The 14,147-nt window shown below is 40.6% G+C and overlaps 1 protein-coding gene across 3 annotated transcripts in view; it reads left to right on the forward strand.

Annotated features, from left to right (window-relative positions):
- LOC126466014 (nuclear receptor-binding protein homolog) overlaps nucleotides 1–14,147 on the forward strand; it is a 457,189-nt gene that overhangs the window by 388,127 nt on the left and 54,915 nt on the right. For all 3 annotated transcript variants that reach the window (XM_050096351.1, XM_050096352.1, XM_050096353.1), the window contains one exon: nucleotides 13,095–13,382. In XM_050096351.1, the coding sequence (XP_049952308.1) occupies nucleotides 13,095–13,382 (288 nt within the window). The remainder of the gene's footprint in view (nucleotides 1–13,094; nucleotides 13,383–14,147) is intronic.

The following is a 14,147-nucleotide window of genomic DNA, read 5'->3' on the forward strand; positions in this document are numbered from 1 at the left end:
TTCCGCTAAATAGGCCAGGTGTCCACTACACACAGGAGATGGCTACAAGGGTAGCAGGGGCTGTGTGACCTGGACTGGGTGGTTTTTTAGGTTAGACAGTCCCGGGAAAGATAAAAAAGGGCTACAGTCTCAAAGGGTACAATGCAGAGAAATGACGAGAATTGACCAAGCAACAGTCGGTATTGTTGTTGTAAATTGTCATAGCTGTGTTGGAAAAGTACCAGAGCTTCAAGCGCTGATAGAAAGCACTGAAACTGAAATAATTATAGGAATAGAAGCTGGCTAATGCCGGAGATAAATTTTGCCAAAATTTTTACAGAGGCGCAAACCATGTTCAGAAAGGATAGATTAAATAAAGTAGTTGGTGGTGTGTTTGTGTCTGTTGGTAGTGCTTTATCTTGTAGTGAAGTTGAAATAGATAGTTCCTGTGAATTACTATGGGCAGAGGCTATACTCTACAGCCATACCAAAATAATAATTGACTCCCCCTACTGACCCCCCGACTCAGATGATATAATAGCTGAACGGTTGAAAGAAGACTTGAATCTCATTACAAATAAGTACCCCACTCGTACAGTTAGAATGGGTGGATACTTCAATCTACCCTCGATTTGTTGGAGAAAATAAGTGTTCAAAGCCAGTGGTAGACATAAAACATCTTCCGAAATTATACTAAATGCTTTCTCTGAGAATTACTTTGAACAATTAGTTCATGTGCCCAGACGAATCATAAATGGTTGCAAAAACACACTTGATCTCTTAGCCACAGATAGTCCTGATCTAATAGTGTGTGTCATGACGGATACAGGGATTAGTGAACACAAGGTCATTGTAGCAAGGCTCAAAACCATATCAAGCAAAACCACTAAAAATAAACGCAGAATAGATCTATTTAAAACAGCAGATAAAAATTCTTGTGATGCCTTCCTAAGAGAGTGTCTCCATTCCTTCCAAGCAAATTATGTAAGTGTAGACCAGATATGGCTCAAATTCAAAGATACAGTATTGACAGCAATAGATAGATTCATACGGCATACGTTAATAACAGACGGGACTGATGCACCATGGTACACAAAACACCTCAGAACACTGTTGCAGAAGCAATGAAAGAAGCATGCCAAATTCAGAACAACACAAAATTCCCAAGACTGGCTAAGTTTCACAGAAGCTCAAAATTTAGTGCGGATGTCAATGCAAGATGCTTTCAATAGTTTCCACAATGAAACATTGTCTCAAAATATGGTAGAAAGCCCAAAGAGATTCTGGTTGTATGTAAAGTACACCAGTGGCCAAAAACAGTCGATACCGTCACTGCACGATAGCAATGGAAATGTTACCGATGATGGTGCCACTAAAGCGGAGTTACTAAATACAGTTTTCCATAATTCCTTCACGAAAGAAGACGGAAGTAAATATTCCGGAATTCGAAACCAGAACAGCTGTTAGCATGAATGACATAAAAGTAAATATCTTAGGTGTTGCGAAACAACTCAAGTCGCTTAAGAAAGCCAAGTCTTCCAGTCCAGATGGTATACCAATCAGGTTCATTTCAGAGTATGCAGACACAATAGCGCCTTTCTTAGCAATCATACACAACCGCTCACTTGACGAAAGTTCTGTTCCTAAAGACTGGAAAGTAGCACAGGTAACACCAATATTCAAGAAAGGAAATAGGAGTAACCCATTGAATTACAGACCATATCACTGCAGTTTGCGGTAGGATTTTGGAGTATATACTGTACTCAAACATTATGAATCACCGTGAAGAAAATGACTTATTGATACACAACCGACACGGATTCGGGAAACATTGTTCTTGTGCAACACAGCTTGCTTGTTATTCCCATGAGGAAATGAGTACTGTCGACAAGGGCTCTCAGATCGATTCCATATTCCTAGCTTTCCAGAAGGCTTTTGATACTATTCCTCACAAGCTACTATTAATCAAATTTTGTGCATATGGAGTATCATCTCAGTTGTGTGACTGGATTTGTGATTTCCTCTGAGAGGTCACAGTTTGTAGTGATAGACGGTAAATCATTGAGTGGAACAGAAGTGATATCTGGCATTCCGCAAGGTAGTGTCATAGGCCCTCTGCTGTTTCTGATTTACATAAATGATCTAGGTGATAATCTGAGCAGCCCCCCTGTAGATTGTTTGCAGATGACACTGTAATTTACCGTCTAGTAAAATCATCAGATGATCAATTCCAATTATAAAATTATTTAGAGAGAATTTCTATATGGTGCGAAAAGTGGCAATTGGCACTAAACAAAGAAAAGTGCGAGGTCATTCACATGGGTACTAAAAGAAATCGGATAAATTTTGGGTATACGATAAAGCGCACAAATCTAAGGGCTGTCAATTTGACTAAATACCTAGGAATTACAACTACCAGCAACTTTAATTGGAAAGACCACATAGATAACATTGTGGGGAAGGCGAAACAAACACTGCGCTTTGTTTGCAGAACACTTAAAAGATGCGACAAACCCACTAAAGAGACAGCCTACATTACACTTGTCTGTCCTCTGCTGGAATATTGCTGCACCATGTGGGATCCTCACCAGGTAAGATTGACGGAGGACATCGAAAAAGTGCAAAGAAGGGCAGCTCATTTCATGTTATCGCACAACGGGGGTGAGTGTGTCACTGATATGATACGCGAGTTGGGGGTGGCAGTCACAGAAACAAAGGCGGTTTTCTTTGCGGCGAGATCTAGTTAAGAAATTTTAATCACCAACTTTCTCTTCTGAATGCAAAAATATTTTGTTGACATCCACCTACGTAGGGAGAAATGATCATCCTAATAAAATAAGAGAAATCGGAGCTCGAACAGAAAGATTTAGGTGTTCTTTTTTCCCATGCGCCATTCAAGAGTGGAATGGTAGGGAAGTAGTATGAAAATGGTTCGATGAACCCTCTGCCAGGCACTTAAAAGTGTGATCTGCAGAGTAATGATGTAGATGTAGACATTAAAGTTCTGCTTCATACAATGGTTGCATGGTGTAGAGGATAGGGTAATAGCTTCACCCACAGGAGGTTGTGGGTTCTTATCTTGTCAGGTGCAGTATATTTTTTTTTAAACACATATTGAAATGGACTCTGATCACCACTGTTATTCAATTAACTGATTTAAATTTAATTTTTTATGTCTCTTCTTTTGTCGCATCATTTTAATCACAGTATGAACTTTCTAGTTGGTTTCAGTTTTTTCTTTATATCATTCTTTTTCCACTCAGAATTTTTGTAAATGTAATTTAGTTACATTTGTCTATTATGATATTAAATTATTTGAAAATTCTGATCTATCAGTTAAAAAAACAAAAGACAGAATAATCTATTTATATTGACTGTACAGTTGTCTGAAAATGTGTTTTTCATTACCAAATGTGCAATTTGTTTTGCATGGTAGTCGCCATACAACCATTCAAAACTTAAACTAAATACCTATTGCACTATCGACAGAATAAGCAGATGAATATTTAAATGAAACAATGGTTTATTAGTAAAATGGACTTGAAAGAAAATGAGAAATACATATAATGGAGGCAGTAATGTGAACAAAGAAAAACAGGATTAGAAAACAAAAGAAATTAAATCAAAATTAAGAGATGAAAGTAATTAACAACACATGAACAAAGATGTCAAGTGGGAAAAGAACGATAGGAAGAAAAATGAGAGCAAATGAAGTAGTTGATAGCATAATTAAAATTATGTGACAAAGGAATGGAAATAGAAAATTATGTTTAAATCAATTGCTTGAATAAAATTGATAATCAAAGTCATTTCGATAAAGATTTTAAAATAAAAGAAAAAAAAAAGTATTGTAACTCACAAGATTCGAAACCACAAACAGCAAGTTTGTGAAGCTATTATCTTATACATTATATCATGCAGCCAGACAATATATTGCAACTTCTTTTAATGGTATTGAGTGTCACACAAAATTTTGAAGTTTTTTCCTCAGTTATTTGCAAACGAGGGCCCACCAGGGTGAATGGTTGCAGTGTGTGACATGTGGGATCTTAACCTACATAACTGTATAGAAGGTTGCATAAAGTTGGTTCCACCACAGGGGACCTCTCCTTGTAAAGTGGTAAGGGAATATCTAGTTGGTGACTGATTGAAAGTGACAATATTTTTTGTGTCAAAAACCAGAGTTCTGTGCGGATGCTGTTTAGCAGTTAACTAGGTAGCATACTGTCTTCCCTAAAAAGTCGAGGTGCATAAGATTACTGTCTCATTTAGATTACTCCTTTTTCTTGATTGCAGATGAAGGTAGGTAACCAAATAAATTCAGAAGGACCAGGTGGACCAGGTTAGGGAATGTGTGTCAGGTTCTGGAGTAAGGCACGAAGCTTATCTGCCATGGGCCCAGATCGTGAAGATGTCTTCAATGAATCTGAATGAGACAAGGTGTTGGGTGGATTTGAAGGCTTCTTTTAGTTCACTGATAAACTTGTGGCATGGGAGCTCCTGACAATTTTCTTATATGTTCATGGAGTTTGTGTTCAAAGGAGAAATACCACCAGAAGGTAGTTTCCCATGAGGTTTAGGAATGAGGTGGTAGATTTGATACCAGTAGATTGCTGGGAATGGGATATTGGTCTACAGAGCTAAGTTAGGGAGGTAGTGGAGGATACAATTAACATTTGGATGTTGGAAGGGTGATACTGTTACTCTATGAAAGCAGATGATGTTTCTGTGGAAGTGCTGTTAACAGCCATGATGGGCCAGCAAATTAAGAGACTGCTGGAATTAGTTCATGGAGATCTGTCAGCAGGTTAAAAATAGCTGTATAGGGTGTAAAGATGAAGGTCGATTGAAGTAATAGACTTTGGAAAGAGCTTAATGTTTTGCCAAGCTGCTAGACGTGTGTAGTGGAGTTGTCAGGAAGTTGCTGTAAAATGTGAAGTCTTGGTTATTTTTAGCTAATGAATAGTAGTTTTTCAGAGAGCATGTTCTAGGGTAGTGTCTTTCATAAGTCGTGAAAAACTTTTTGTGTGTGTGTGTGTGTGTGTGTGTGTGTGTGTGTGTGTGTGTGTGTGTGTGTGTGTGTGTTACTAATCTCAGGTGTGAGAATGTAAGTTCACTGGCTTAGCAAGCCTTCTCATAGGATGGTTGATAATGTTGTTCCAGTTGTTAGAGGACAAGGATCTTGGGATCTTGGTCTCAGAGATGGGATAGAGGAAATTTCCAGAGAATAAAAGGAATTTGTAACACCATCAAATGTCCATACATGGAGCTCACGTCTCCTTGCCACCACAGAGCCTGAGCCCTTATAGCACTACTTGCATTTCTGTGCTGCAAGTGTATATTCTTTCTTCCACTCTACCTTTCCATTGGATGGTTTTCTTGGTGCTGATTGTGCTTGGGTCTTTTGTGTTTTGGACATTTGTTTTCTTACCTTCAAGCTTTATTAAACTCCTTTTCACTATTAATTATGTGGTCCTGTTGTTGGGTCTGATTTGATACTTCGTTCCTCAATTTTGTAGAAGTGCAGGTCGCCCTGTGCAGTCTATATTCATTGTACCTTTGTTTCTTTGCACACTTCTTTCTTGCAACAGTACTACATCAAAAACCCAGCATGGTTGCCATTTGATGTGGGGGAGAGGAGGCTTATCAAGTACCAACATGGCGGCAGCCCTCTAACCGTGCAGTGATCTGTTGGTGCCTTATCCGGAAACTCCCCATGCAAGTCAGAGTAAGCACCCATCAAGGCTGGGGAACTGGCTTTACAAGTAACAGTTTACTGACCATTGCTGTGGCTGGGTGTACCTGTGGGGAGAGCCTCCATTTGGAATGGGTGTGAATGTGAGGGAAGATTCACACATGAAACGAATTAAACTTTCTTCCACTGGTGGTTGCATGGTCCCAGCAATCTCTTCTGAAGCAAAGACACATTACAATGTGGAGAGTTATGACCCCAAAATGATCTCTTCCCTGGATACGCCATGGGAGGAACATAGGGCTCAGACACTTGCTTTGTTGCAGGACAGAGAGGGATTTCTTTTTTACTACAAAGTCTTCGTTCTTCATAGAGCATCTCATGGGGAGGTTTGCCAAAGTGATAATGATTTCAAAAACTGAGAAGTGGCTCAATTATGCTTAAAACGGCCACCTGCTGCTCAGTCACAGGTGCTGCTTGCTTGCTGCAAGCTGGTTGATATTCCCGTCACTGTAATCCCCCATAAAAGTCTGTATATGGTACAGGGTATCTTTTTCCACCAAGATTTCCTTTCACAGATTGATGATGAGATGCATGCCCTTTTTGAGTGACAGGATGTGCATTTTGTCTGTGTCCAGCTGCGCCAAAACACAACAGAGTGTATACTGTAGCCTTCATCTTGGCCTTCGAAGGTGACTTATTGCTTGACAGAAGGTCAAGATGATTGTGTACCGGGATGTGGCTGTCAGTTGCACACGAACGCTCCTTGTGCCCTTCTCCCCATCTGTGTCAACTGTGAGGAGCACTAACCCCCCGTTTTGCCAGACTGCATTGTCTTGAAAAGCAAAAATAAAATTCAGGAATAAAAAATCCGTGACCACCTCACAGAAGAGGTCAATAAGAAATACGCTTGTGTACATCCTACGTGTGCAACAATGGAGTATGCTACTGCTACGATGATGCTGTTCACTTTAGTGATGTGCCATTGCCCTCTATGTCTGCTATATCTTGCCATTGGGGTAATTCGGCTTCACTCCCTTCCCTTGTTGTTGGGATTCCCCCATACCCTCTTCTTTGAGAGAGCTGACTCCCTATCTAACGGGGACATCACTTCCCAGCCCCTAGCTGTTGAGGCAATGTTCTCATTTGGCACTCCTTACCAGGGAGGTGTCCCTCAGGACACTCCCTTCCCAGCTATCTGCTGACCTGCAACCAGATGCCAGGTGGTGGCAGCAGGAGCCAGAGGCTGCAGGTCGTAGTTCCTCCTCTGTCCCTGAATCTGAGGCAGAGAAGTGCTTAGAAGTCCAGGTCATCTAAGAACAAAAGGTTGTCCAAAAAGAAAGAGATTCTGATGGTTCCCATCCCACTAGACCCCCCCACATGTTCTGGCTCTGTATCCATGGCTGTGCTCCATATAGCCTCTAAGGTTTTGTACCACCCCCCCCCCTCCCCTACCCTACCCCACCCTACCCTACCCCCCATCTCACCTCCTCCCATTCCCCCTGGTTTGGCACAAATGTGTATTGACAGTTTATTTTCACAACCAGTAGCAGTAAGTGCCCGTGAAGTATGACCCACCACCTTGGTCCCTGCAAACAACCGCAGGATAGTGAAAGCGTAATCATCTACTGGAACAGTAGCGTTCTTTTCACCACGCGGGTAAGCCGTGACATTCATTTGTGCACTTCCCTTACTTTTTGCATCGCACTCCACTCAGCTTGTTTCCCAACAATCCGGACCCTTACCGTCCATGGCTATAGGGGCTGTTTTAAAGATCTCACTAACTAGGGAATGGCATTGAGTGGTGATTGCACATACGTTGTGGACTGTTTCTACAGCAAACATGTGCCACTCAACAAGGCTTTAGAGCCTGTGGCTGTTTGTGTGAAGACATCTCAGGAATTTATTATATGTGACATGTAACTCCCTCCTGATGATGAAATAGCCCAGAACACATTTTGTGTACTGTTTTCTCAGCTCCCCTTCCCTTCCTAATATTTGGTGAATCCAGTGCCCACAACCCTTTGTGGGTTGGAACTACAACCACTGCCCGTAGTAAAGCTGTCAAAAACTTGCTTGCAAAGGTCAATCTTTGTCTCTTGAATGCTAGTGTTTCCACACACTCAAGTGTGGCATATGGGTCTTACACAGCCATTGATCTTCCCATTTGTAGCCCTTGTGTTCGCCTGTCCATCCATTGACTCCATTTTTATGACCTGTGCAACAGTGATCATTTTCTGATTGTTTTGACCCTCCCTCAGCATCACTTGTCTGGGTGTCCATCCAGGTGGGATCTCTCCAATGTTGATGTGGTTGCTTTTATGGCTGCCTTTGTGCCTTGCACCTCACCACATGGAGGTATTGATGCAGTTTTCCAGAATATAACTGCAGCCATTCTATTGGCAGCTGACTCAGCAATCTTCTTTCCATTCGGATCTCTCCCCTCTCTGCCCTCGTCTCAGAAGACAGTACCTTAGTGAACCTGCAAAATTGCCGTGGCAATTAGAGGTCACAAGCGGGCTCTCCAACTCCGTAAGCGATATCCATTGATACAGTACCTCACTGCCTTTAAATAGCTCTATGCCCAGGTCCTCCACCTCATAAAAAGACAGGAATGGCAATGGGTGCGGTATATTGCTACCATTGGACCATGTATCCCTCCTTTGCAGATTTAGGCAAAGATTCAACGCCTCTATGGACATCAGTAACCATGGGTTTACCTGGTATCTCTGTGAATGATTGTCTAGACTGATCCAGATGCTGTTACAAAATATTTTGCTTTTCATTATGCTTAAGTCTCTGCAGCTGAGAATTATCAGCCTGCATTTTGTATCCTCAAATAGTGGGTAGAGTGACTCCCTTTACCATTTACTACACATCACTTGAAACCTTATAATGCTCCATTCAGTGAGTGGGAATTGCTCAGTGCCCTAGCCCTCTGCCCTGACACAGCCCCAGGGCCAGACTGCATCCACAGCCATATGATCAAATGCTTGTCAGTGGATTGCCAATGTCACATCCTTGACAATTTCAGCTGTATCTGGAGAGAGGGCCAGTTCTTGTCTCAGTGGCAAGAAAGTGTGGTCATCCCAGTACTGAAACCAGGTAAACGCCCTCTTGAGATGGACAGCTGTCAACGTGTTAGCCTTGCTAATGTTCTTTACACGTTGCTCGTATATCTGATGAGCCAACAGCTGTGTTTGTACCTTCAATCTTGTGGTGTTTTGGCTCCATCCCAGGGTGATTTTTGCTAAGGCCATTCTACTGCTGACAAGTTTGTGTCTCTTGGATATGCCATTTGGTCAGTTTTTTCTCGTTGCCAAGATCTGATCAGTATCTGACTTGCATACAGCTTAAGACACCACCTCCAAACCCCCCCCCCCCCCCCCCCCCCCAATATACAAGAGAATTATGTCCCATATTTGTATTGGGTATCAAATGATCTAGCTACAGCTGTGGGATCTACAGTGTCACCCTCCCTGTATGCTGATGAGTTTTGCACTATTGCTCCTCAACTGTGGGTGGTGTTGAATGCCATACGAAAGTATGGTCCTGGGCTCTCACCGATGGCTTCCGGTTTTCCATTGCCAAGGCATGTCATGCACTTCCATCAGCAGTGTACCGTCCGTCCCCAATTTTTTTAAAAATTAGTCTCCAATACCCAGTATATGCGACTCCCCCATCTGCAAATACGCTTGTTTGTCACACCTTATATTCCTCGCTGTCTCAGTAACACCAGCTGGGATACAGACTGCTCTCTACACATCTGCGGCTCTACAAAGCTGTGAACTGGTAGCATCTTGATTATTGAAGCCTGGTGTATGGCTCAGCATTACCTTCAGCTTTGTGGATGCTGGACCTGATGCACCATTGTGGGATTGGACTTGCGACAGGTGTCTTTCGGACCAGCCCTGTGAACAGTCTACTCCTGGAGGCTGGTGTCCCTACCCTACAAATCAGGCATCAACAACTGCTGCTCACCTAAGCAATACATATTCACGAACCCATTGAGCATCCGAACTACTGTAACCTTTTACCTGGTAGGGAAATCTATCTCTCACAACAGAGGCCAATGTCTGGCATCACGATTGAAGTTCACTAAAGAAGTCTCTGCTCTGAACTCCAGTTTCTCCATTGTCGCCTCTTGTCAGGGAGAAATTGCATGTGCCCATTTGGACAGAAAGACTCAATAGACCCTATGGTACACAGACGGCTCTCGGTTGATGGACAAAATGGTTTTTGCGTACACACATGCAAATGGAAGAGCCAGTAAAAATGAAAGTATTACAAGAGAACAGTTTCCGGTGTGTAAAGATTGACTCAGTGTGCAGTGAAAAAGATTGGAATAAAGTGGTGTATGGAAATTGAAAAAAAAACTTCAAAATCCTGAATACTAAACTGTACTGCATAGAGTACATTAAAAATGAACAGAAATTTTAAAGAATGTGAGAAACAGCAAAGTGAAAAAAGTTAGTCAGAAGAAAATTACAATTGAGATAACTGAATTGTAACATGCCTCAGGATACAGTGTCGTCTTTATATTATTCAATTAATTCAGCATTTACAAGATGTGTAGCCACTTCAGTCTAAAGAAAAGAAAAAAAATTTCAATCTTTGTTTCCATGTCTCTGTTTCCTCTTGTCCTCTGCCTGTTCAAACCTGCACATTTGTTCGGTTCTGTTGTGTCGGTAGCTGGGCCGACACCGTGAAGTAGAGATGGCTGAAAATGAACTCTAGACTAACGCTGTAGCCGATAGGGCACGCACGGCTAAAGCAGACGGGCGTGAAGTCTGGAACATGAGAACTTATAAACGAATAAGAAGAAAAGTATGTAGATGCTTATTACTTATCTTTTTATTAGTCCTTGGAATACATCTCTCTTGAATACTCGTAAGCTATAGGCACTGATACAAATGGCGCCTTGCTAGTTCGTAGCCATTAACTTAGCTGATGGCTATTCTGTCTCTCGGCTAATGAGAGAGAAAAGGCTTCGTACATCTGGTCGGTAGCTAGGTTCTCGTACAACTGGGCGGTAGCTAGGTTCTCGTACAACTGGGCGGTAGCTTGGTTCTCGTACAACTGGGGCGAGTCCACTCTCGTATCACGAGACCTGCCTTGGTGGTGGCGCTAGGTCTGCGATCACAGTGGCGACACGCGGGTCCGACATGTACTACATGGACCGCGGCCGATTTAAGCTACCACCTAGCAAGTGTGGTGTCTGGCGGTGACACCACAGGTTCTTTATCCAAGTGGTCAGGCCATGTGTTGTAGACTTTCTGTGTTAGTCCGCTATAGTACTACCTTCGTCCTTTTTCTGTCCTTTTTTGTGCAGCATGTCTAAATTATTTCCCTTTTAGAGCCTTTACCCTTTCCACAATATCCTGAACTCATTTCTTTTCCTAACTTTCTTAATGAGATCAAGGAGTGATCTTGTCACAGCTCTCTGAGATGTCTGAAGTTTTGTTTTGAGAAACTCATTTAAAATCAAAGTTTCGGTGTCATATGTTAGTACAGGAAGAACACACTGTTCAAAAACAATCTTCTTTTAAGTTTGTTGGCATATTGGATTTAAAAACAAGCTGCATTCCTCTCATAAGCCCTCCAGAGTAGCATGATTTGGTGCAAAATGTCAAATTTTAGGTCTCCTTGGATATCAGCCGACTGTCATAGGCATATATGTTTGTTACGGCTTTTTAGAGAATTCTTTTTGACAGGTTTATTCTGAATCCCATTTTTTCACTACCTGATAAATCCTTTATACAGGATTGATATTCTGTCGTATTGTTAGCTAGGATTACTGTAACATCTGCAAGTGTAAAGTTCATGAGTTTTTTCCAGTTATTATAATTCCCCTTTCTTTCCAATTAGTTTTGAACATAGCCGTCTCAAGGACTGCTGTGAATTTTTTTGGGGATATAGGGTCACTCTGTTTTACTCCTCTTCCAATGAAAAATTCTCTTGTATGTTATACTATGCTGATAGAAGCCATCAAGTTATTATAGTTGCTCATAATATATGTATCTTGTTTCCATATGTTGTTCGGTCAGTGCCTGTATAACTGCATTGCAGCTGACAAAATCAAAAGCCCTTTCAGAATCTGTCAAAGCTACGCGTAGTGGCATTTCATATTCATTTGCTTCACTAATTACTTCAACTGCCCTGATTTCAGCAGTTAATTTGCCCGGTCGTGTAGTACCTTTCATTGATCCCCCAGTTTTTTTTTTTTTTTTTCCCCCGAGTTGTCGTGTTCATTTTTGTTAGTTTTTCTTCTGCTGACTGTTCCAATCTCATCTGAAGAGTCCGCTGTAATTCATTCTTTGTTCCTTTTTTTGAAAACTAGTATTGGTTTCCTTCTTTCTTGCTGGATACTTGTGCACACTTTCACTCTTACCAGTCTATGGTCATCACCAGTATTCAGTTGGTTTTAAAACTGAAATGTCTTTGATTATTTTGTTTTAGTTTGCAATAATAAAATTTATTTCATACAGAGACTCGTGATATGGACTTAATGTCCATTTTTTGTTGTTTCTTACAATCATTGTTCATGATGAAAAAATTATTCTCTTCAGCAAACTGAACTATCCTTTTGCCTCTTTCATTTCTCCTGTTGATTCCAAGGAAAGCTACAGAACTTCAGCGTTCTTGATTCCAACTTCGACATTTAAATCCCCAAATATTAGTTTAAGATGACTGTCTTATTCTTTATCATGTATGTATTTTATCTGCTCATAATACTCTCGAATTTGATTTCAAAATTAATGTCATGTAACTTAGTATCTGATTGCATGTTAATTATACTGTGATTACTGAATTTGTAGTAAGATCATTTTTGATGATGTCATAGATTATGTAATGAAATGTAGCCATTAGCATAAATCTGTTATTTTATGCTCAAAAACGGTATATGACATTATTAAACAAGTTTTTTCCTTGAAGTGGTGGAATCCTGGGTTAATGACTTCTCATTTTAATTTTTCATTTCCTAACCAGAAGCCTCATGCAATTTAGTAGCATACCTTCGAAAACCAGGAAGATTATGAGACATGTATTTGGATGTGTAGAAAGTTAAAGCTAGTATAGCATCATTTAATTTAGTTGCTGTGAGAGCTATGGAAACCGTGGTCTGATGTCTGTCAGATATAAGTTCAATAGTTTCTACTTGGTCAACATACTATAGTTATTAGAAAATTCTATCAGTATTTATATTTAGTTGTATGAGAAGCCCATTTCTAGTTTACTTTTTATTGTGCATTGTAAATGTACCATTTGGTGACAATAGAAAATGAGATACATATTTAAGTACACGCACATATCTGTATGTACCTTGGCATATTAGAACTGTAACCTTACTGAATAATATTCTAGATATACAATTTTATTTTTTCCTGTTTCTCACTGTATTAATATTATTAACTATCTATAGGCACTTTGTCTCCCTCGATTGATGTGTACTCATTTGGAATGTGTGCACTGGAGATGGCAGCACTGGAAATCCAAGGAAATGGTGACTCTGGTAGTCTGGTAACAGATGACCACATAGATAGGACAATAGATTCTTTGGATGACCCACAGCAGAGGGATTTTATTCGTCAGTGCCTGAAAAAGGATCCGCAAGAACGTCCAAATGCACGGGAACTTCTTTTTCACCCTCTTCTGTTCGAAGTCCATTCTCTGAAGCTTCTGGCTGCCCATACGTTGGTTAACACTACAGGTATAATTTTTGCATAACCTGAAATCATTTAAATCATAGCTGTTAAGGTAGTTTAGGGAAAGCATCATGTTAACAGATTTTCACAAGAAACAAATGCAACAGTAATGGAGCAGCCTGTCAGCATGACAGCTGCCACTGTTGGCTCTTCACATTTAAAATTATAAAGCAGTCTTTATTAGTTGTAAAAGCTGCTAGCAACCAGTATATAAGGCTGTCTCTCTCTCTCTCTCTCTCTCTCTCTCTCTCTCTCTCTCTCTCTCTCTCTCTCTCTCTCTGTCTGTGTGTGTGTGTGTGTGTGTGTGTGTGTGTGTGTGTGTGTGTGTGTGTGTGTGTGTGTGTGTGTGTTTTCTGTGCAGTGTATCTTAAAATAACATTTAAACAGTGAGTACAATTTACGTAACAATGAAGTTTTTCTATGGAAAGAATTCACTCATAAATAGAGAAAATCTTAGGAGAGACTCAAGGTTGCTGTATTCTGTCACATATAACTAAACATTATTCAAGTTCTGGTATAAATCAGAGAGAGACTGAACATAACTAAACAATTTTTCCTGAAGAGAAAAGCTGAACATAATAGTGAGAATCAGTATCATATGTTGTTCTGAACACAGTAAAAGTTCTGAGAAATCTACCTTATCTTTTGTTTATTTAGACACAACATTCTGAAAATTATATAGTGAAGGAAAGCCTTCAGGGATTAATGTTACACCAGCAGGCAAAAGATGCCCTTTTGGCTGCTTCTGTAAAGTGTACTAACAATCAGTT

This window comes from Schistocerca serialis, chromosome 1, assembly GCF_023864345.2.
Source record: "Schistocerca serialis cubense isolate TAMUIC-IGC-003099 chromosome 1, iqSchSeri2.2, whole genome shotgun sequence".
Lineage (NCBI taxonomy): Eukaryota > Metazoa > Arthropoda > Insecta > Orthoptera > Acrididae > Schistocerca > Schistocerca serialis.